The sequence below is a fragment of the Elephas maximus genome, chromosome 7, assembly GCF_024166365.1.
Source record: "Elephas maximus indicus isolate mEleMax1 chromosome 7, mEleMax1 primary haplotype, whole genome shotgun sequence".
Taxonomy (NCBI): domain Eukaryota; kingdom Metazoa; phylum Chordata; class Mammalia; order Proboscidea; family Elephantidae; genus Elephas; species Elephas maximus.
In genome coordinates, this window is record NC_064825.1 from 86258871 (window position 1) to 86284646 (window position 25776).

Consider the following 25776-nt stretch of genomic DNA (forward strand, 5'->3'; position numbering starts at 1 on the left):
AGCTACACATTTTGTTAGGATCCTTATCGAGCATGTCCAAGTTTTCCAATAGGCAATCTCCCTGTCCCCAACTAACCTCAGTTTCCCGCTTACAGGATTGCAAAAATAAATATGACTCTTGGCCTAAGTGGTTCACTTACAACTATTTCTGGATCTGTTTTAAATAAGAGTCCTGCAAAAGTCCACACTTGTGAGCAGCTTAACTAATGGATGCTTTCAGGTTGTGAATAAGACATCACTGAGGTGAAAAATATGAAATGCAGTCGTTTAATATTTTAAATAATAATGTTGTTAGTGTTGGTTTCTATCTTACAGTTCAAGATTATTCTAAATAAGGCATATTTCAAATGGAAAGTAAATCTAACTAAATTCTGTTACACAAGGAATTTCAGAAGACATTTTTCATTATAGTCCGTCACCTTTGTTTCAGTGTTTAGACCTCTGCTCTTTCCTGTTTTGCACCCACACTATCTGTCACTGTGTCCCCCCCCCCGCCCCCCAGCCTTCTGTCACAGGCTTCCTTTTCTTCTCTCCCTTGTCAGTTCTTGTGTCTCTCAATTTCTTGTTACTCTGTAATCCCTGCAGGGATGCGGATGTAGTTGTGGCCTTTTCTTGCCTGACTGCGGTTTGGCGTGCCTTTTTTGCTGCCTTAATTCCCATTGAAGGTATATGAGATGAGTGCTAAATGCCGAGGCTTGGAGGAAGAAGAGGAAGTTGCAGTGTGTCATTCCTTTCAGGTGACTCACTGATTGGCTGTAAACTCTTGATAAGTAAAATATTTTCTTTGGGTAGAAACTATATTTATAGTAAGCCAAAGAATTAGGCTTTGTCCTGATTAGAAATAAATTATAGATAATAGTATCTCCAACTTCAGTGTTTTCATCACCTTCACATTGATCAGATATTTAGCCTTGAGCATCAAAAAGGCTAAAAATGATTACACATCTTTCATTTCATTGAAGTTAATACTTCTCATGTTCCATAGTTGAATGCTTTGAATTTAAAATGAGGATTACTCCTCTCTTTGGGAGTATAATATACAAAGCTGTTAGAAGGGGAAAAATTGTATTGTCCCCTCCCTCCACTGGAACTGCAGAAATATTTTCAAATTTATAGATCACGTTTACAAAGTCCTACGTTTATTTCTGTGCGGTCTCAGCCCTTGAGCTAGCTTTTGTTGTTTTGCTATTATTCCAGAACACATGTGACGTTAACCATTTTTTTGAATCACAGTGATTTTGCTTTATCGGCATCACCCTTCTCTAAGAGGGAAGGCTACAAAAAAAATTTGAGGGCTGATCCAGGAGAGAAACGTTTGCACAAAGGACAAGAGCCTGTGGTAGAGACAGGATGTGAACACCTGACCACTTAACCAAATTCGCTTTCACAGGAGTTGCATTGCAATCTCTATTTTCTCAACTTGGTGACAGACTGCATTTTAGGTGTTCAAATATGAGCACTGACAACCTACAGTAGGTAAGGGCCTCAGTGCCTTTCATCTCTAAGTCATTGGTTAGGGCTGGACAATGGCAACCAAAAATTGTGATAATCTTAGCCCATTTATCTTTAAAGCTATCATCACCAGGCCTTCATAGGATAAGAATTTGTTCAGGGACCTGAGAAGAGCGTGAAACATCTTTGGCTAGTGATCTAGATAAGTGTGCACACAAGGAAACAGTCATCCTTGGGTGTTACAAGAGCTCTCTCAAACAAAAAGCTTTATAATGTCCCTAATTAAGGTTTTTCTTCCTAGATTTGCCTGCATATAGAAGCAAAGCACAGGTCAATTTCCGTGTGCCATAAAGCAACACAAAAAGTTTCTATGAATTATCATCTTCCTGCATAAGGCAATATAAATGTCATCTTTGATTTTAATATGAACCAGAAAGTAAAATATTCTAATATTTAAAACGGGAAGACAGGTGAAGAAGTCTTAGAAGGCTTCTATATCATGGCAATTTGTGTTGTCAGGGTTGTGATGGTAAAAAGCAACCAGCTAAGACCCTGTATCCTTCTCCCTCTAATCAAACAAGATACTGTTTCCCAGTCTTTTCTGGTCCCAGCTAATGATCCAATGAGAGCTTCTCACATTCATATGCAATTTTATGACTGGCTATAGAAATCAGGTAACCCATACCACGAAGGAGAGGTAAGTCTGAGGACGCTGAACTGAAGAGGGGAAGGGGTGGAAGAGCAAGCTTCTGAACAAAGGCTAGGCAACAGAGCCCAAAACATTGCTTGTGCACTGGGGCGCATAACCCCAATTTGTAAACAACAGGGTGTTCAGTGTCCTTTTATGCAAGACAAAGGACCAAAAGAAAGACCCTAAACATGTTGGTTCTGCCTGAAAAACATCCCAATTGTCTGTAAAATAGGCAAAGGTAAGAGTGCCTAAGATCAACCAGCTGGAGGTGCTCACAGTAGGTCTGAGGATAGAAGGCTAAGTGCCTGTGAGTCACTCCAGGTCTAGGACTTGGAAAAACAGTAGACCCTGAGTGTACCCTCCACTAAACATCATGTTATTTCTTTTAAAAGTGTAAACAAGAGAGGAATCCCTATGTATCAAAATCAAAGCCCAGTGTACACAGATTTCCTAATACAAAAAAAAAATGAAAATTGAGATGTTGTTAGGTAAGGGTCCAGGAGTTCATACTATACTAAAATTGAAAGCCTAAGGAATTCAGAAGTCAAGTTTGGATCATTTTCTGGGAACAGAAAAGACAGGGAAATGGTATCTTGTTTGACTAGAGAAAGAAGGATACAGGGTCTTGGTTGGTTTCTTTTTACCATCACAAACCTTTACAAATCAGTCAATTGGCCTTTACAAATCAGTAGATAATCTTTTCTAAATAATTTTCAAGACATAATTCTAAATTAACCACCACAAATAAATTGGAAGACCCTAACAGTGGTAAATAAATGATAAGTAAACTCACTCCTTCCATCATCTCGCCAGTTTGAGTTGAGCTATTAGACACTAAGTCTTTTTGGCTGATATAAACAGAGGTCCCTCCAGTGTCTTTACCATTTTCAAATACCTGAAAAAGAAGCACATTCAGAAATGAAAATAACTACATGCACACACATGCATACGTATGTGCAAACATAACGTACATGAACACAGGCGGCCCTTGCTTGAAAGTTGTGCATATGGGAGCTATCCAAAGCAAGGACTGGCTGTGTAAATACGTGCAAGTAAGTAATCGGCAGTGAATATCAACAGGACTAAAAGAATAGTATAAAGAAAGCCTCCTATTTCTCCCTTTGGTTTCAGTATCTTTAACTTTACTAGCAGCACTCCCTACAATCTTAAAATAGGAGGAAATATGAACTTTAAAGGAGGAATCACTGACCACATATGCTTAAATGGAGCAAGAGTCAAAGGACAGCTAGCAACCAACTAAAACTCATTTGATGCTTCTTGAAAAACATAAAGCCACAAATGACGTGAGGAATGGCTGATTTATATTTAAAACATATCAGTGTTCAGCTCATATTTTGACTCCATAAAAGGAAATTCAACCTGACAGATTTATTGCGTAACAGTAGGATGAAAGTCACCCCTTTTAAATGCATACATCCAACAAGTCGTTGAGAAAATACATAACATTGCATTATGCAACACTTGCTGGAAAAAAAAAGAAAAATGTTAGTGAACGTTCTGGTCAAAAGGATCCGAATAAACCAGTCCAGACAGGACGGCTCCACCAGAGTGGAACACCACCCCTCTAGCCACGCAGCGGGTCCACGTGGGGCACACCATTCACCAGACAAGAAAGCATGCAGAAGAGAGAGGCCTAATGAATAATTTAAATGGTTGCTTTTTATTGTTTTTCTCAGAATTTCTCTTCTTTCCTTTCTGATATGCCTATTACTTTGGAGTAGCCATTTTATTTACTTTTAGTGCCATTTCCAGAGAAGATAATTTGGGAGAACAAACTATTTTAAAAGAAAAAAAAAACATTTTTCTTTGTGTTTACTTTTGAGACAGGTTGAAAGTTATTAAATAAGCCCTATTATGGTTTGGGAAACAGTATGTTTCAATAACATTTCCTCAGCCTTTAGACAAGAAAGAGATTTAAAAAGAAGAAAAAGATTAATAATGTTTAAGACTTGTGAGTTTTGTTCCACTCCCGTGTGCTTTTCATTGCACTGACAGTTCAGTAGAGATTCCACAGCTCTCACACCTGGCATATGGGTACTCCACACCCTGTAGTATTTTTTTTTTTTTTTAATAACAGGGGTGTTTGCTTAGTTTCTTTCCTGAGTAAATACAATTCGGTGCAAGAAATCTCTCTACTTTTGCTAAGAACTTTGTAAGCCCAGTTATCGCCTGCAAGCGCATGGGACTGGATGCTGGAGGAGAATCTTAACTGGCTCAATAACCTCTTCAGGGTTCTAATCGGGAACAAAACTCTTAAGCACTAGAGAAGTTCAGCAGTGAAGGTTAAAAATCTAAGCTGCAGGCATTCTGCAAGGTTAGTGTTGACAAAAGCTCAGTTTGGAGAACGTATTGATGTTCCTTTGTCGAGACTTGCTAGACGTGAAGTCAGAGTGCAGCAAATTACATTCTAGAAAACAGCAGTGTGTGTGCTAACTGCCAAACTGAGAAGGCAGATAGGGCTCGGTTAACACCTAAGACCTTCATTAGCTCACTGCCTTCTTCACTACCACTAATGAGACTTCTCTTCCATGTCCAGAAAACGGCTATCAGAGCAGAAGAAACCACCGGCTTTTGCCTCCAAATACTCTGTAAGGGCATAAAATAAAGGTGCTTATTTAAATGAAAGAAGCTTGCCCTCCACTAGGTCATATAATGCATTTTGCTGTATATCTACAAAAATAAAACTCCCCAAACTGAAATCCCGTGAGATTCAGCTTTTCGTAAGGCCCAGTTCTGGCTTTTAAGCTTTATATTAAATACACCATTTTTAAAAATCCAAATACTATATATTTTTTTAAAAATACTACTTGTTCTTCTTTTGCATGAGTATTTTTATTTCTAATGCCCAAAGTTTAAACAATAATAGCTCTCTAAACAGAGAGCTTCTATGATTGATTAGATATAGAAAAATAAACAGTCTACCTTTATTTCCCTGCCGCCTGATGCTCGGCTTGAGAAAATCTGCCACTGTATTGACTTCCCAGTGGCTTCCTGTATGGCCTCACCTCCCTACAGCTCTAAACTTAAATCCTTTGGAGTAGGATAATGCAAAAAGCCAGCTGAGGCTAGCCTTGAGTCCCAAGGGGTAAGGTAATAAAATCCCAAAACCATTGCCATTGAGTTGATTCCGACTCACAGAGACCCTATAGGACAGAGTAGAACTGCCCCCATATGGTTTCCTAGGCTGTAAATCTTTACCAAAGTAGATTGCCACATCTTTCTCCCTCAGAACAGCTGGTGGGTTCGAACTGCTGACCTTTCGGTTAGCAGCCAAGCACTTAGCCACTACACTACCAAGGCTCCTGTAAGGTAATAAAAAAACCCAGTGCTGTCGAGTCGATTCCGACTCATAGCGACTCTATAGGACAGAGTAGAACTGCCCCATAGAGTTTCCAAGGAGCACCTGGCAGATTTGAACTGCCGACCCTTTGGTTAGTAGCCGTAGCACTTAACCACTATGCCACCAGGGTTGCCATGTGAGGTAATAGAACCTAAAAAAAAAAAAATCTAGATCCTCCTGAAAAACATGGTAGCCAATGTCTCCTGAAGAAATATCTAGGGATCGAAATTTGTTTCTAAATCCTTAGTTACACAAAGTACAGGTTTTTAGGGGTAGTGTTTTCTACTAACAATAGCTTTTTTACTTTCTGTCATGTCAATATTGACTTTTTTTGAGCGAGATTAAATTACGTTAACACCAGTTTTCACTGTAATGTTGCTAATTCATCAATTCATTCACTCAACAAATATCTATGGAGTATCTAACACGTGCCAAGCACTGTTCAGGTGCTTAAGGTACATCAGTGAACAAAGATGCCTCTCCTCGAGGGGATTACCCTCTGCTGGATAGAAGGGAGGGCAGGCCATAATCAATAAACAGAACAGAGCAAGTGAGTAAACAGCACGTCCTGGGAACATCTGGGTCTCATAAGGCCTGAAGCTTATACAACGTGGTGGGCCTTTTTAAAGAAAAAGAATACGAACTTCAAATATAAAACTAGTCATGAAATATCCACCTGGAATGAGAAAAACTTTGCAAAACTTTAGACACATTAAAAAGTTCACACATACCAAAAACATTACAAAATCCGGGGAGGGGGGAATCACAAAAATATTTTTCGTTAATCAACTATTCAACACACATTTTTTTTTTTGGCTGCATTGTCTCTTTTTTTTTTTTTTTTTAATGTGGTAAAATATACATAACATAAAAGTTGCCATTAGAACCGTATTTAGATGTACGATTCAGATTGGCATTAATTATATTCACCTGGTTGCTTTGTTTTTGATCATCTCTTATGGTAATTTTGGAACATTTTCTATAATGAGAATAGAAAGATCAGCTTCTTTTCTGGCATGGTTAATCAAAAACTGTTTATTATTATTGACTGAAAAAGGTTTTTTTCTGCTTCACAATTTTATTGGTCACTTCATAAAAAAATTTAGGGTTGATGTCAAATTTGAGAAAACCTCTACCAGGTTTCTTTAAAGTATGAGCTGTAAAGGGGTGGAAGATTTTCCATAGATTAGCTGCCTCTGTTAATTTCACCCCATGCTTTTCCCTCTGCTCACACAGTTTGGGTGCCAGGCACTCAGGTACGCATATCAGACAGTAATATACCCTATGGCCACCATAGGGTGGCAGTCTTCTTGGAAGTGCTTCTCAACCAGAATGGCTAGTACTAACTGAACTATACAGGAAAGCAAAAGCAAATTGCATTCCACCACGCTCTAACTAAAGGGCAGTGGTGGTTCAGAGGTAGATTTCTCATCTTTCATGAAGGAGACCCAGGTTCACCAAAGTACCTCAAGCACAGCCATCACCCATCTGTCAGTGAAGGCTTGCATGTAGCTGTGATGCTGAACAGGTTTCAGCAGAGCTTATAGACTAGGAAGAAGGGCCTGGTGATCTACCCCCAAGGGGCCTGATTGACAGCAGTTAACAACATACCCTAACTAAAAATACCCCCAACTCCATTTCCCTTTAGCCAGGCTCCAAAAATGCCTGCACCATCTGATGTAAAGCAGAGTGCAACGGAGAAGATGGAGTAGAAAATGACAATGGTCCTAATTATGTTTACCACTTTCACAAAAACACGTGACCACATAAACATGTTGCTGGAGCCCCTCCCAGGGTTTTGGAAAGGGCCTAAGCAGGAGAGGGGTCCTGAAGCTTAAGCTTCATCGGCTTCATGGTAAATACACCTCTGAGTGTATTGTTGTTACTGCTGTCTTAGGCTGGGTTCTCTAGAGAAGCAAAACCAGTAAAGTGTATAATTATATAGAGAGAGAGATTTATATCAAGGAAATGGCTGATGAGGTTGTAGAAGCTGGAAAGTCTCAAGTCCATGGGTCAGGCTGGAGGCTTCTCCTAACTCACGTAGCTGCAGGGACTGATGAACTCAAGATCAACAGGTCAGACAGCAGGCCTCTGGCTCACAGGCTGGGGAGAGCAATGAATCCCAAGATCGGCAGGCAAGACAGCAGGTGAGCTGCTAGCCCAAGTCTCAAGAACCAGAGGTCAGACGAAGCAGGATCCAGAATGAGCAAAAGCCCACAAGCCTTGCCAGAAAGTTCACTTATATTGGATGCAGGCCACACCCCCAAGGAAACTCCCTTTCAACTGATTGGCCACTCATAGCAGATGCCATCATGGAGGTGATCACATTATCTCAGAGCTCATCATGGAGGTGATTACATCATTATATGACTGCCAAAGTACATCCTAACTGCCAAACCACTGAGAATCATGGCCCAGCCAAGTTGACACACAACCTTAATGATCACAGTTGCCTTCAAGTTGATTCTGATTCACGGGTGACTCCATGTGTTTCAGAGTGGGACTGAGCTCTACGGGGATTTCTTGGCTATAATTTTTATGGAAGCAGATCACCAGACCTTTCTTTGGCAGTACCATTGAGTGGGTTTGAACCTCTAGCCTTTTTGTTAGTAGACAAGTGCAAACATTTGCATCACCCAGGGACTTTTTAGAAGGCCAGAAGTGCCATGTAAAGAAGGAAACAGAGCAGGACATGGAATATAGGACCTGGGATCAGGGAGGAATGGGATGGGTTTGATGGTTGCCGTATTAAACAAGGTGATCAGGATGGGCCTCATAGAGAGGAAAGATTTTTTTTTTTTTTTTGAGAGGAAAGATTTTAACAAGGACTTGAAGGGGGTAAAGAGAGTTAGCCAAGCAGATAGCTGGAAGAAAAGCACTGAAGGCGGGGGAGCCCCTAGAGCAAAACAACTAAAGTAGGGATATGCCTGGTATGTTCCAGGAACCACAGGAGGCTACTATGACTGGAGCGCAGTGATAGAGAGAGAGAGTAAGTAAATACAAAATCAGAGGATTAAGAGGTGGGGGCAGGGGGTGAAAAGGGGAATTGTTGGAGAGTTTGGAACAGAATAGTAACAGGACCTGACTTACATTTTTATAAAAAAAAAAATCACTGTTGCTGCTGGGTTGACAGTAGACTGTAGGAGGGAAGGGTAATCTGAGGCTGGGATGATGGTGGCTCAAACCAGAATATTAACAGTTGGACATGGTGAGAAGTGGCCAGTTTCTGTTGTTCATTCCAGAATGATTTTATTTGCTAATCCGTTTATTAGCAGGGTTGAGAATTAAAACTTGTAGTTAGGCTAATATTTCTGAAATGTGATTTATGCATCTATGGAAGTAAATAAATCAGCCTAAATATAAATGTTCGTGTGAGTATTTGTGAAGGCATAAAAATGTCAACAAAGTATTAAAGAATTTTATTTAAATCGCAGTAAAGATTTTACAGAGACAGCAACCAAAACTTAAACCATAAGGGAAAGATGACTCGAACGGGAAACCAATGTGGTTCACTGAAGGGTTTGGCTGACATGACTTGTGACATCTATTTAAGGACTGTGTAAGGCCTAGTTCAGTGCCATTATTTGGCCTTTAATGCTGTATGTCTGGTTAAGAACTAGCTGTGGGGAACAGCAGGTTCCCAAACTCTCCATAACAGACCACCCAGGAAGCTCTTCAGTGCGTGAGCAGAAGGCCAAACACCTAAGTTTCAAAATGCCTCAGGATGCAACGCTGTCAAGAGGCAATAATAGAAAAATGATACCGCTGTGTGTTGCCAGAAGTTGGGAGGCTGTGCAGAAACAAGATTTACAACCAAAGATGTGAATGAAGAAAAAGAATATAAAATATCCACAGAAAATTAGTTGGTATCTTTCAGGTGGATATGACTAAATACATTAGAATAAGATTAACCTACATGTTTTCTTGGATCGGTGTGCCTAGGAAGCAGACGATGAGACTAAGATTTGCCTGCAGGAAGTTTACTGGGGAGTGTTCTCGGGAGCAGCACAGGTGAGGGAGTGAGGGAAACAGGACTGAGCAGTGGGAGAAGTTCAACTGTGACGTAGTTAAAACAGAGGACTCGGCTGATTCCACAGGGAGCTCTGGAGCTGAGATGGTCCTCTGTTATTGTTGTTAGGTGCCATGGCTCCAGTTCACAGAGACCTTATGTGGAACAGAATGAAACATTGCTGGGTCCTGGCACCACGGCCCTTCAGAGTTGCCCAAAATTGAAGCAAGTGGGCTGGGCTTTTGTTACTTCCCCCACCCTGTACCAACCAAATGCTGGATGCAGGCTGCCTCCAGGATGAGTCCGCTCCCTTCCATTAAGGGCAACTGTCCTAGAGGAATACAGCTATGACAGCTGGGGAGTGGGTATCTCAGTCCTGAAGAAGGGACCTGGGCAGTGCAGCAGAGTCCTCTACACCCATGCAAGGTAACTCAGAGCGTAGGAAGCACTGTCACATACACTGACTCATTCAATACTCAAAGCAACCAGATTTTACAGCTGAGGCTCAGAAAGATTCAGTGACTTCCCCAAGGCAGATCCACTTACAAGGGAAATCTTTAGAAATCAAGTCCTATGATGTTTTTAATTACACATTTCAAAGTTTAGTCTTATATCTAGTATTAAACCCATTGCCATCGAGTTGATTCCGACTCATAGCGACCCTCTAGGACAGAGTAGAACTGCCCCCTAGGGTTTCTAAGGAGTGGCTGGTGAATTTGAACTGCCAACCTTTTGGTTGGCAGCTGAACGCTTAACTTCTGCACCACCAGAGACTCCAATAATATAAAACTGAAGACATAGAAAAGTACTTTATAGTAGAAATTTTTACCTAAGCCAAAGAACATGAAAATGAAAATAAAATATTTTTTTATGTGAGCAGCTACTTAGCTGTGGAAAAAAAAAAAAAACTTTATCCAATCTGAATTCAAAGTCACCTTTTAGAGAAAATCAACTCCAACTATATTAATGTTAAAAAAAAATTAAAAACCCATTGCCATCAAGTCAATTCTGACTCATAGGGACCTTATAGGACAGAGTAGAACTGCCCCATAGGGTTTCCAAGGAGCAACTAATGGATTCAAACTGCCAACATTTTGGTTGACAGCGAAACACTTAACCACTGCACCACCAGGGCCCCATACATTAAATCAAACAAATGTTACCTTTTCTATTTTTATAGATTTCTATGATAATTTCTGGAATATTCTTATTTTTTATATTTTCTCAAAGGTATAATACATTGTGAAGCAAACAGCAAAAATGTCTAAACTTAATATTCAGTTAAAATGATAATAACAAAGCAAATACTGAAATTCTGGGATTCAGGTAATGAAAACTTAATAATGAATTACTATGTTTATACTATGTATAAGAAAAGGTGTTTTAATATCAACCATAGAGGTATTTTAACAGTACTTAACAGATGAGGAGCCAGTATATTTTGTCCCAGGAAATTAAAATACACTTAAGTGAAAACAAATTATTAAATTGTTAAGCTTCATCAATATAAATGGTACCTGGACCAAAAGCCAAATAACATTATTTTTATTACATTTTATTAAAGCCCAAAAAAGATACAACTAAAAAAATAATTTATTTTAAAAGGGACATTTTAAATTTTCTCTATAAGTTACTTCAAAGCCCACTGTTTAGAAACATGTAAAGTAGGTGCTTGCCTATAGGGTTGGATTTTAGGAGTGGGCCAAAGGACTCTAACCCCAAAATATCACTCCTAGAAACTTGCTAATACTAGCAATTGCACTTAGAGAAGCATTCCTTTGTCACAATTAAAATACTACAGCTCCATGAGAAGAAAGAGTCCTTGGGTGGCACAAAAGGTTAAGCAAGCAATCAACTACTACCCAAGAGGTTGGGGCCTTGAACCCACCCAGAGACATCTCGGGAGACAGGCCTGGCGATCTGCTTCCAAAAGGTCGCAGCCTTAAACACCCTATGAGCAGTTCTATTCTGCACACAAGGGGTTGCCATGAGTCGGAATTGACTCATCAGCAACTAACAACAACATGAGAGGAAATTATATTCAGCCTAATTGGTTACTGATCCATTACGACAGTGATTTTCAATCTGTTGAGTATCATTGAGTCAATTCTGACTCGTACCAATTCTACAGAACAGAACAGAACTGTCCCCATAGTGTTTCCTAGGCTGTAATCTTTGGGAGTAGATCACCAGGTCTTTTCTCCCACGGAGCAGGTAGTGGGTTTGAACAGCCACGTTTTGGTTATCAGTCGGGTTCTTAATCATTGCACCATCTAGGCTTCCTGGAATCCCTCAGAGGACCTACAGGTAGGGCCGGGGTCAGGGGAGAGCAGCAGTCCTAAGAAAGAAAACAAACCCGATGAGTGAGTCTGTGGGGGCAGCCCCCATCCCGGCTTCAAATAGATCCTACTTTTATCTATTTTACATAGTGGATTCCAAGAGAAAACTTGGATCTAAGAAAAAAAATACCTTTTTTTTTTTAAACTAAACATATTTTGTTTCTGGTTTTGGTTTTGTTTTTTTTTTTTTGTCTTAGGTTTAGAAAAAGTGTAGCCAAGTCTTATTTCTAAGAGCCAGTTTTGAAGAAAAACTATAGTGAGAACCTGGGGTATTGAAAGTCTGAATTTGAGGGTTGGGTGGGAGTAGGGGAAGGCATCGCCTCCAGGTAAGGGCCAAGGGGGCCTACGAATGGAGAAGCGTGGAAGATGGTCATCCTTTCACAGTTTCCCTATGAGTGAGCCTGCATTCCTTTCCTTTAAGAAAGTCTGAATTTGAGGGTTGGGTGGGAGTAGGGGAAGGCATCGCCTCCAGGTAAGGGCCAAGGGGGCCTACGAATGGAGAAGCGTGGAAGATGGTCATCCTTTCACAGTTTCCCTATGAGTGAGCCTGCATTCCTTTCCTTTAAGAATTGTTTTTGACAAAGTATTAATGATTTTTTAAATTTTATTTTGTTAACACCGAAGACACATGGTAATTATGAGCCCAAGAGACAGAAAGGGACACATAAACCAGAGACTACAAGCCTGGGACCAAAAGAACTAGATGGTGCCCAGCTACAACCAATGACTGCCCTGACAGGGAACACAACAGAGAACCCCTGAGGGAGCAGGAGAGCAGTGGGATGCAGACCTCAAATTCTTGTAAAAAGACCAGACTTAATGGTCTGACTGAGACTAGAAGGACTCTGGAGGTCATGGTCCCCAGACCTTCTGTTAGCCCAAGGCATGAAACATTCCCAAAGCCAACTCTTCAGGCAGGGATTGGACTGGACTATGGGATAGAAAATGATACTGGTGAAGAGTGAGCTTTTTGGATCAAGTAGACACATGAGACTATGTGGGCAGCTCCTGTCTGGAGAGGAGATGAGAGGGCAGAGGGTGTCAGAAGTTGGCGGAACTGACACGAAAAGAGAAAGTGGATGGAAGGAGTGTGCTGTCTCATTAGGGGAAGAGCAACTAGGAGTATATAAGAAGGTGTAGATAAATTTTTGTATGAGAGACTGACTTGATTTGTAAACTTTCACTTGAAGCACAATAAAAATTTTTTTTTAATTTTATTTTGTTGTTGAGAATATATACAGCAAAACACACTAATTCAGCAGATTCTACATGTACAATTCAGTGACATTGATTACATTCTTTGATTTGTGCAACTATTCTCACCCTCCTTTGCTGAGTTGTTCCTCCCTCATTAACATAAACTCACTGCCCCCTAAGGTCCCTATCTAATCTTTCATGTTGCTGTTATCACTTTGATCCCATACAGATAGTCCTTAAGTCACATTTCATCATTTTATTACAGTATGTAAAGAGAAAAAGCCTTTTCATCCAGTTTTCTGTGCCTGCTAACAAAGTAAAATTTCCAAAACAAGGTACATGGTTCTGCAAAAATGTTCTCTTTGTATCCAATTACAACGATCACTAACTTCAATATATGAAAATGTTCACATTATCTAGACAACAGTGGCAAGGTAAATTTGTTGCCTGTCATGTAGTAAGTAACTTCAATAAGCCCTTTGTAAATGAGACTACCTCAAGAAAAAATGAGACAAGGATTTCACTGTCTAAATTAATGTAGTGCTTAAAATTATATGTAATTGAGATTATAATAACAGGTATGCAGGCCCTGTCAGTAGCTGAGTAAAGGTTTTTGGAGGCTTCTCTGCTCAATACATTTCCTCTCATAGAAAGTAAGGGCTTTTTTGATGAGAAAAATCAGTCACATTCCCCCAAATTCTATTTTTCTAGGAGAAATGAGTAATATAGGATTAAATTTAAACTCAATTGGCTTCCCCAAATTCTCGGCCTCTGAGATCATATTCTCACCTTTGGATACAGTAAATGTTTTTAATGCTATTGAGTTTTTGTTTGTTCATATTTTTTTATCAAATATGTACATAGAAACAATTTTTCTACCTAATATAAATGATCACCCTGAAAAACTAAAACCTACACAAAAGCTTACTCTTTTTAGCAATACATTTTATTTGAGGAAATAATCCACTTTTTTGTCATAAGACATTACCAAAACTGTAGGTAGACTCTTGAATAGATGTAAATGCATCACTTCATTTGCACTTACTGGAAAGTCTGCATTCATTTATGTTCAAACGATGTATCTGTGCTTCCTGCTATTCATGGCGAGCTGGGCTAACATAGATGTCAGTGGGTAATCCAGGGGATGGGACCATATGTAGGAAGGAAACCTCAGCAACTTGAGCATATCAAACACTCTGTGAAAAAGCTAATTGAGAGGTAAAAACAAATTAACTGCTATGGAGAAGGACAATCTCCCCGAGAGAGAGAGTATGCCTGCAAAAGTAAGGTTCAGTGGTTACATTTAGTCGGAGTAACTGCTGGGACAATAATACAGCTCTGGCCCGGGGACTTTCCCCGCTGACTGCCCACCTGGCAATTCTCTGGGCACCTTCAAGGATGTCAGGGATGCACAGGGAAAGCCTGTCTCATTACAACAGGCACTGCATGGGAGCTAATGCCCATACCAATTGCTCTGCCCTGATTTTGATTCAGACAATTTTTCTCTTCAGCAGGTCTAGGAAAGGAAGATTGTTCTTCCTGCAAACGGAGGAAACAAACCTGCAAACACCTGGCTGCAGATGCCTGTGAGGAAACATAGGCTAGGGTAAATATGCTGGCTTCCTCCCCCCGCCCCCACAGTACAAAAATTAAAGATATCAAGATGGGAAAGAGCACTGAAAAGAAGAGTAGGTGATAGGGTTCCGGGCCTGTTGCTAATTAGCTATCCCATGAGATGTCGAAAGGCATTCACAGGGTCTCTGTTTCTTCACATTTAAAATGGGTAGTCCAACATTTGCCAACTATGATAAAATCTATATACGAAAATTGAATTTTTTTATCATGTTGGCCAACATTTCATGAATGTTCTTGAAATCACAACAATAACCTTGAATATTTCAATTTTGCCACTTGTAGTCATAATTCCTTTTAAAAATGAATACCAAGTTGGTATGTTTTACTACCTGTACTAAGAACATACACTAGATTTTGTTTTCCAAATAATGTAGGAGAAATAATGGAGCAGCACAAGGGCTGTAAATACATATCTGGGGAAGTAGATAATTGGGAAAGGCAAAGATTAAGGAATGTGCAATGGAAATAGAGGTATAATACGCATGTAGAACAGGCCATCAAAAAGAATTCTTGTCTCAGTGTTATAGATAAGCACCCTCAGTTATCTTCTTCTAATCATATAATTGTTCCATAGATTCCTAAATATTTAAATAAGTTTCCTATTAATATTCCTACTAATACTAATAATTCCTATTAATACTAATAAATTATGAGAAAACCTTAAAACATTTTTAAATGACCATGAAATAGAAAGTAAATCTCCATTGGCTTCACTATGCTCTTGTACCACCGATTGAGCACATTCACACAAAGGATCGAAAAGACCAGGAGAGTGTATGGATAAAAGTTAACATCTTTTCTATTATCAGCCAAGTTAGCCCATTTTTCAGATGTAACAGGCTGTTAGATTAAAGTGATGAAATTGTTGTAAAAAGCTGAGAATATCTACACGTTAGTTTCACTGCCCTCAAATGGTATCATGTTCTAACTGCAAACAAATAATCACGAGCTTGTGCTCAGAAGGTGTTCTAGGCTTCTCTGCATCTCCCCAGAGCTCCCAGCACAATGCCTTGTGGACCACATGCATTTGGTAATGGGTAAATTTACTGCACTGTTCACTTAAATTCTTATTCCTTTCTGCCATTAGCAGAAATAGGAATTATTAGATGCATACTACAAAGAGGATGAACTACATGCTGGACAAAGACATGCTTTAAAAAAATAGATCTCTGAATTATCCCTTTAACAAACTTAAATTTCTTTACACTATAAGGAATCACTATAGCCGACGATATAAAAATAGAAAGGGTAAAAAATGTCTCCGAATCACACTCCTCTGAATCCTGTTACATCCGAGTTACTAAATTCCACCATATTTCCTTTTTTCACAGCCAGAGTGGATTTATGTGAAGTTAATGTAGCTTAAGAATGAGCCTCCATACTTGCTCCAGATCCTGAGAGTGCTGGGAGTTGCTGGGAGCTGTAGATTGTTATAGGTGAAAGTATTGCCAGGTAGCAATCAGAAAGTATTTCTACGTAAGCATTTCTGATAAGCTGCCTAAAAAAGATCTCAGAAGAAAACTCCTGAATCCCTAAACCTCCATTAATTTATGATTTACTTTCTCATTCTAAATAAATATTCACTTTCAGACCTAATTTTAAAGAGAGCCCACCCTCACTCCCCCCCAAATCATACCAACTCTAGGTTCCACAGAACTTGATCTGCTCTGCTGACAGCAAATGGAAGACAACCCACAGAGCTTCATTGACCAATTGTGTGTGAAAAGCACTAATTCCCGTGAAAGGACGTCCCGTACCCACCTTCCACTCCTTCCCTCGTGCTCTCTCCCACCTACTCACACATCACACGCTCTTGCTCATCAATTCTCTGTCACAATCACCACCTTCCCACTAGTTTTTCCACCCACCAGCCCCTACAGATTTGCTAATACCCTTTCGTATCTATCTTTTCTTTCAGGCATCTTCTTGTTCTCTCAGGGAAATCCTAACATTTCTGACAAGATCGCCATGGGGATGAAGAGGAGGAGGGGTTGCAGGAAAATAACAGGACTGGGAAGGCAGGAGTCACTGAGCCATGGCTATAGCAGATGTCTTCAAAGAGGCTGGGGATAGCGGCAGTGACAGGGAAAATGAGGTAAGAGGAGGTTTGAAACAGTAAGAAATTGCTCCAAAAACTTGTTGCCTGAAGGGCTTCATAAATTGTAGTGCACACTGAGTGTGACCATTAAAGGTAAAAGTGATAAGCAATCTCATCAACCTAAAAATGTGCTATGATGTCCACTCCCAGAAGTCACCTTTCAGCCAAATAATAGATTGGCCTATAAAATAAATAATAACACCCAAGAAAAAATGTGCTCTTTAGGACAATCAACTATATGAGACCAAACAGGCAACATTTGCCCAAAAGCAAAGTTGAGAAGGCAAGGAGGGGCAGGGAAACTGGAGGGGGATGAAAAGATGAAGGCAGGGTGGAATTGGGAAGAGTGCTGACACATTGCAGGGTTAGCAACCAATGTCACAGAACAAATTGTGTGTAAATTGTTGAATGGGAAACTAATTTGCTGTATAAACTTTCACTTAAAACATAATAAAATGTTCCAAAAAAAAAAAACAAACAAAATTTTCTATGACATGATGGCAAAAAAGGTACCAGAATACAAACAACCAGGCACACTGTGATTGCCTAGGTCACACAAGTCTATGTGGAAACAACATGCAAAGGGTGAGAATAGTCATGTAGGAACAGCGTGATTACCGGTGACAGAACTTTCTCAATTTCCTCTAATGGTGTTATGTTGTCATTTTATCTTTTTTTTTTAAACAAGGAACTTTACCTATAAGGATGGACATCCACAATTAGGCTGTTCTCAGTCCTTTCTCTTGTATATTTATTTAAATTTGGCACCACATTATGCCATGTGGTTGCAAAAATGGAACTGAGGCAATTTAACGCACAGAAAGAACGTGTTTGTCTGTTTTTGTTTTTTTTCTTAAAGAGGTCACCTTCTAACGCTAAGACAAGATTATATACACAACAGCTAAGTGCTCAGCTGCTAACCAAAACTTTGGAGGTTAGAACCAGCCTGAGGCACCTCAGAGGAAGGCCTGGGGATCTGCTTCTGAAAGGTCACAGCCATGAAAACTCTGTGGAGCACAGTTCTACTCTGAAACACATGGGGTGTCCATGAGTCGGGATCTCGATGGCAACTGGTTTCTACATATATACAAAGATGATACAAATGGCCTAACCAAAAGCTGCTATTTTTTAATTGTCAGTGAAAGATGTGATGAGGATGAGCAGCCCAGCAGAGAAGTGAAGGCAATCATACACAATATGATAAAGCACACCAAGGAATTATGAATCGTACTCTGCTTCCAACCCCTAGTTGAGAACCACTGTTATAGAAGATGATAATGACTACAATAAATTATTTTAATTCTTGAAGTTGAGCAGTGGGCTCACATATATACTCAACAGTGATATAAATCATCAAATAGATTAGAAAGACGATCACGTCCATTCATTTTTTTTCTATCAGACATGCTTCTAAGATTCAAAGGAATAGAAAATTAAAAAAATAAGTTTTATTACAGTCATGCTTTTCAGTTATAAATGGAAAATACATTTGTTTAGTGATATATCATCTAACACTGCGTAGTTATGCCATAAGGTGGGATAAAGTTGTTCATAACTGAAAAGGACTGACTCTTGTCCACAGTGAGTAAGAGGTAACTGAATTAGAGGTGGTGTCCAACTAAGGGACAGCTCATCCACAGCCTATGGCAACTGCTGTGAACTGATTCTGGAATTAGCACAAGATGGTACACTGTGGCCTTTGTTCAGTATCTCCTCAGTCAGAATTAGCAAGTTTTACCCATCTGAGAGGGAGAACAGAAAACCTCCCAATTCTAAGATTTCCTATTCTGAATTTTTTAGGGTATATTTTTGCCAACTTGGTTTTGTCACTACTATCTGGCTGTTTCAGACATCAGAGCTAGTTTAGAAAACTACAGATCTCAGCTTCTTTTCTGTCAGTCTAGACATGCAGGGGAGGGGCATATTACCATGAATAATGCTCAATGTTTTATTTATAGTATTTCATTTAATTTGACATGAGGAAATGAAACATGTCAGTCAATTTGCCTTTTATGACCAATTTCCCTTTCTAGTCTAACCACTGGAAATGGCACACCTCAGTCGCACATAGTCCCTGGGCGGTGGAAACAGTAAAGTGCTCAGCTGCTAACCAAAAGGTTGGTGGTTTGAGTCCATCCAGAGGCACCATGGAGGAAAGGGCTGGTGATTTACTTCCAAAGCATCAGCCCCTGAAAACCTGATGAGCACAGTTCTGCTCTGACTACTTGGGGTCGCTATCGGTTGGAATCAACTTAATGGCAACTGATTTGGTTTTAGGTAGCACATGACCGTGGCTGGCCACAACCAGTTTAGTGTTGGGCTCCTGATGCAAGGCTGTACTGACACAGATTATCTCTGTAAATGATTTGAACCAGGAGACATACAGATTGTGATTAAACAACAATGACCACCTAAATATAAAGGTCAGGGCATGCGCCATCATTTTCCACAAGAAGGAATAAAAAGAGAAATCCAGCTAGCAGAAAGAAACAAAAAATGGAAAAGTCTCACAGAGAGATGCAGAGATGAGAGGTCATGAGCTTAAAGAAAGATATGAAAAAGGAATGACATTCATGTGAGACTCTGTAGTATTTCCTGATTTTCATTTCCATAAGTTTCCCTTATATTTTTTTCAACAAATCCCCTGTCGTGGATTTATTTGTGTCCCCCATAAATATGCTTATCAATTTGGCTAGGCCATGATTCCCAGTATGGTGTGATTGTCCACTATTTTGTCATCTGATGTGATTTTCCCATGTGTTGTAAGTCCTATCTCTGTGATGTTAATGAGATAGGATTAGTGGCAGTTAAATTAATGAGGCAGGACTCAATCTACAAGATTAGATTGTGTTTTAAGTCAATCTCTTTTGAGCTATAAAAGAGAGAATTGAGCAGAGAGACATGGGGACCTCATACCATCAACAAAGCACTGCCAGGAGTAGAGCACATCATTTGGACCCAGGGTCCCTGCACTGAGAAGCTCCTAGTCCAGGGGAAGATTGATGACAAAGAATTCCTTCCAGAGCCAACATAAAGAGAAAGCCTTCCCCTGGAGCTGATGACCTGAATTTGGACTTCTGGCCTACTAGACTGTGAGAGAATAAACCTGTTTGCTGAAGCCATCCACTTGTTGTATTTCTGTTATAGCAGCACAAGATGGCAGCTCTTCCCCAGTCATCTTCTGAGTGCCTTCCAACCTGGGGAGCTCATCTTCCAGCACTATATCAGACAATGTTCCACTGCTATTCATAAGGTTTTCACTGGCTAATGCTTCTCAGAAGTAGACTCCTGGGCCCTTCTTCCTAGTCTGTCTTAGTCTGGAAGCTCAGCTGAAACCTGTCCTCCATGGGTGACCCTGCTGGTATCTGAATACCGGTGGTATAGCTTCCAGCATCACAGCAACACACAAGCCCCCACAGTACGACAAACTGACAGACATGTGGGGGACCTCAAAGTACAGTCGACCTTAATGACGTGGATGGAGTAAAGCTTTCGGGACCTTCATTTGCTGATACAGCATGACTCAAAATGAGAAGAAACAGCTGCAAACATCCGTTAATAATTGGAACCTGGAACGTACGAAGTATGAATCTAGGAAAATTGGAAATCGTCAAAAATGAAATGGAACTCATAAACATTGATATCCTAGGCATTAGTGAGCTGAAATGGACTGGTATTGGCCATTTTGAATCAGGCAATCATATAGTCTACTATGCTGGGAATGACAACTCGAAGAGGAATGGTGTTGCGTTCATCATCAAAAAGAATGTTTCAAGATCTATCCTGAAGTACAATGCTGTCAGTGATAGGATAATATCCATACGCCTACAAGGAAGACCAGTTAATACAACTAGTATTCAAATTTACGCACCAACCACTATGGCCAAAGATGAAGAAACTGCAGATTTTTATCAGCTGCTGAATGCTGAAATTGATCAAACATGCAATCAAGACGCATTGATAATTACTGGTGATTTCAATGCAAAAGTTGGAAACAAAGAAGAAGGATCAGCAGTTGGAAAATATGGCCTCAGTGACAGAAACAATGCTGGAGATCAAAAGGATAGAATTTTGCAAGACCAATGACTTCTTCATTGCAAATACCTTCTTTCACCAACATAAATGGTAACTATATATAAACATGGACCTTGCCAGATGGAACACACAGAAATCAAATTGACTATACCTGTGGAAAGAGATGATAGAAAAGCTCAATATCATCAGTCAGAACAAGGCCAGGGGCCAACTGTGGAACAGACCATCAATTGCTCATATTCAAGTTCAAGCTGAAACTGAAGAAAATCAGAGCAAGTCCATGAGAGCCAAAATATGACCTTGAGTATATCCCGCCTGAATGTAGAGACCATCTCAAGAACAGATTTGACGCATTGAACACTAGTGACCAAACGCCAGACAAGTTGTGCAATGACATCAAGGACATCATCCATGAAGAAAGCAAGAGGTCACTGAAAAGACAGGAAAGAAAGAACAGACCAAGACGGATGTCAGAGGAGACTCTGAAACTTGCTATTGGACATCGAGCAGCTAAAGCAAAAGGAAGAATTGATGAAGTAAAAGAACTGAACAGAAGATTTCAAAGGGTCTCTCGAGAAGACAAAGTAAAGTATTATAATGACATGTGCAAAGAGCTGGAGATGGAAAACCAAAAGGGAAGAACACGCTCGGCATTTCTCAAGTTGAAAGAACTGAAAAAAAAATTCAAGCCTCAAGTTGCGATAGTGAAGGATTCCATGGGGAAAATATTAAACGACGCAGAAAGCATCAAAAGAAGATGGAAGGAATACACAGAGCCATTATACCAAAAAGAATTAGTCGATATTCAACCAGTTCAAGAACCGATGTTACTGAAGGAAGAAGTCCAAGCTGCTCTGAAGGCATTGGTGAAAAACAAGGCTCCAGGAATTGATGGAATATCAATTGAGATGTTTCAACAAACAGAGGCAGCGCTGGAGGTGCTCACTCGTCTATGCCAAGAAATATGGAAGGCAGCTTCCTGGCCGACTGACTGGAAGAGGTCCATATTTATGCCTATTCCCAAGAAAGGTGATCCAACCGAATGTGGAAATTATTGAACAATATCATTAATATTACACACAAGCAAAATTTTGCTGAAGATCATTCAAAAACGGCTGCAGCAGTATATCGACAGGGACCTGCCAGAAATTCAGGCCCGTTTCAGAAGAGGACGTGGAACCAGGGATATCATTGCTGATGTCAGATGGATCCTGGCTGAAAGCAGAGAATACCAGAAGGATGTTTATCTGTGTTTTATTGACTATGCAAAGGCACTTGACTGTGTGGATCATAACTAACAAACTATGGATAACACTGCGAAGAATGGGAATTCCAGAACACTTAATTGTGCTCATGAGGAACCTTTACATAGATCAAGAGGCAGTTGTTCGGACAGAACAAGGGGATACTGATTGGTTTAAAGTCAGGAAAGGTGTGTGTCAGGGTTGTATTCTTTCACCATACCTATTTAATCTGTATGCTGAACAAATAATACGATAAGCTGGGCTATATGAAGAAGAACGGGGCATCAGGATTGGAGGAAGACTCATTAACAACCTGCGTTATGCGGATGACACAACCTTGCTTGCTGAAAGTGAAGAGGACTTGAAGCATTTACTGATGAAGATCAAAGACCACAGCCTTCAGTATGGATTACACCTCAACATAAAGAAAACAAAAATCCTCACAACTGGACCAATGAGCAACATCATGATAAACGGAGAAAAGATTGAAGTTGTCAAGGGTTTCATTTCACTTGGATCCACAATCAACAGCCATGGAAGCAGCAGTCAAGAAATCAAAAGAGGCATTGCATTGGGCAAATCTGCTGCAAAGGACCTCTTCCAAGTGTTGAAGAGCAAAGATGTCACCCAGAAGACTAAAGTGCGCCTGACCCAAGCCATGGTATTTTCAATCACATCATATGCATGTGAAAGCCGAATAATAAGGAAGACCAAAGAAGAGTTGACGCCTTTTAATTGTGGTACTGGCGAAGAATATTGAATATATCATGGACTGCCAAAGGAACAAACAAATCTGTCTTAGAAGAAGTACAACCAGAATGCTCCTTAGAAGCAAGGATGGAGAGACTGCATCTTACATACTTTGGACATGTTGTCAGGAGGGATCAGTCCCTGGAGAAGGACATCACGCTTGTCAGAGTACAGGGTCAGCAGAAAAGAGGAAGACCCTCAATGAGGTAGATTGACACAGTGGCTGCAACAATGAGCTCAAGCATAACAATGATTCTAAGGATGGTGCAGGACCAGGCAGTGTTTCGTTCTGTTGTGCATAGGGTCACTCTGAGTCGGAAACTACTCGAGGGCACCTAACAACAAGAACAACAGCACAAGTTAGGTAAGACATCCCCCTTTTTATTTGAGATGGTTTGAGAAAGTATAGGTCACAGGTTATCAGAGTTTTCTCGTAAACATGAGATCAATGTTATCAGAGCTGATGGAAAAAGAGGAGGCTGTGGGAAGGAAGAGATAAAGTAAAAGCTTCCTTTACCCTATGCTTGGCCCAGCTCTGCCAGGGGAAAGAAAGGGTAGGGCTTTGAAATGAAATTAATAATTGAGGATTTTTCTCTTTGCAAGAATCTTTGCAATGGATCTCTGAAAATGCCAGGAACCTCTTCATATCCCTGGGGTTTATTACTACAATTCAGGGAGGTCGCCACTAGATAGTAATACTGAACAACTAGAAGTGCTGATCAGTAATTAAGAGACTTTTTGTTCTGATGTGAAAAATTGGCCATAAGTCAGAAAGTTTTCTTTTTAAAAAATAAAATATACTATTGACTGTTATATAGCTTTCTAATAAACAACAGATCTATTATTAGCATAAGATTTAAAGAAATCAAAATTTAGATACACATTTCATCTCACTGCCCTTAACTTGGATATATTTCTACTTTCTTTACCTTCAGGTTCTATTGCCTCAAACGTTTAAAGGAAGCAATCATCTTAAGTAAGCCCCATATTTCAGCCTTTACAATGTGATATTATCAATGGAAAGAACTTAAAGTAGTTGTTAGTCTAAGTACCTTAGGCCTGGCTGGCTTAACTGCTTATCGCTACTCAAATCTAGTCATTCCAGCCACAAAACTCTTCCTCTTTCTTTGCTCTCTAATTTTCCTTCTGAACATCAATCTTGAAAAGGAAATTTAAAGTATTAAATAAAACAAATGCTAAATAATACATAAATTAAAAATTGCTCACTTTGTAGCTCCTATCAAAAGAGAAAATTCTCCTTTTCCATAATTTTGGGGTAAGTGATTTCACTGCTACCATTTCCCACTTTCCTGATGTAAAACTATACAGTTTGGGCTTATTAGCAACCGGGAACGAGAATTTCTTTGTGGTGCGCTATTGGCTATGTTTAAAAGTTGCTTTGATGATCCTGCTATGGTTCTCAATTCTGCCTGTACAACAGAGTCACCTGGGAGCTTTAAAACATACCTACTGATGCCTGGACCACACGTGAGGATGTTCTGGTAAATGTTTTAACAACTTGGTTGGGGGCAGAGGGGTTATAAATTCTACCAAAAAGAATACCAAAACCCTTTGCCATCAGGTCAATACTGACTCATAAGAGTAGAACTGCACCAGAGGGTTTCCAAGGCTGTAATCTTTTTTTTTTTTTTTTTATGGTTTATATATTTGAACAGTATTGAAACAAAAACCATACATTGAGATTGGTGACATATCTCCTACTTTCTTCTAATAATCTATAAATTCCCCGTTTACCTCTGTCTGCTAGCAATTTTTTCTTTTTCTTTGTTTATTGACATGACTAGGCCACTTGTCCCGTGGAGTTTCCTCACAGTCTCTGTGTGTATGTGTGTGTGTGAATTCCAGGGTCGTGATGTTAAACATGCTCCCTTGGTCTCTTGTAGTCTCTGAAACTGGTCAGTGGGTCTAAAAGCTCTATCAGATTCAGGTTTGATTTTTTTCCTCTTAGGTGGTGGAATTTACTCTCATCAGGAGAGACATATTGTCTGGTTTGTCTCTTTGGAGTCCCTGGGTGGTGCAAGCAGTTAACACTCTTGGCTGCTAACAGAAAGGGTAGAGGTTTGAGTCTACCCAGAGATGCCTTGAAAGAAAGTCCTGGCAATCTACTGTAGAATAATTAGTCATTGAAAGCACTGTGGAGCACAGTTCTACTCGGACACACATGGGATCACCATGAATAGGAATCAACTTGACAGCAACTGGTTTGGGATTAGCCATGGATGATTATTAAGGCTTAATCTTCACCAAAGCAGAGAGCCACATCTTCCTCCCGTGGAGCAGCATACAGTACATAACTTGCAAATAGTAATAATATATAATATTCTTCATTGTAAGTTCCACATAGTCAAATGATTTTCACAGGACTCTTTAACTGTTTTTGCCTAATTCTTGCATCCATAGCCAACCTACTGTTGTAACTGACAAATAAGTGCAGTTCTGACACGAATGTTGATTAATATTTTTATCCATGTCAAAAGAGTAAGACAAAAACGAAAGAAGGAAGACTTACGTCAAAACTGTACTTGTTCATCAATGATGTAACTAATTTTTTTTTTTTTTTTTTTGCTGCATCAGATAGTAGCTTTTGTCTACTGGAAGGCTATGTCTTCCATTTTTTGTGCTATTCACAATGTAACAGCTACAGAACTTATACATTTTTTAATTTAATCCCCATTGTAAACATTTTTTCTATCACTTATTTAAATCTAGACCAGAAATGGGCAAATTTTTCTGTAAAGGGCCACATAGTAAATATTTCAGACTTTGCAAGCCCCATGGCCTCTGCTGCAACTCTTCGACTCTGCCGTCGTAGGCAATAGTATACAAATAGCGGAGGCTGTTCTCCAGTAAACTTTATTTATAAAAACAGGTAGATTTGGCCCAAGGGCTGTAGTTTGCAACCCCTGGTCTAGACAATCAACAGAACAGTAAATCAAGTCCTGAT

The 25776-nt window shown here is 39.8% G+C and overlaps 1 protein-coding gene across 12 annotated transcripts in view; it reads right to left on the reverse strand.

Moving 5' to 3' along the window:
* Positions 1–25776, reverse strand: part of DCDC1 (doublecortin domain containing 1) — a 608393-nt gene that overhangs the window by 298902 nt on the left and 283715 nt on the right. For all 12 annotated transcript variants that reach the window (XM_049890804.1, XM_049890803.1, XM_049890799.1 and 9 more), the window contains one exon: positions 2937–3038. In XM_049890804.1, coding sequence (XP_049746761.1) covers positions 2937–3038 — 102 coding nt within the window. The remainder of the gene's footprint in view (positions 1–2936; positions 3039–25776) is intronic.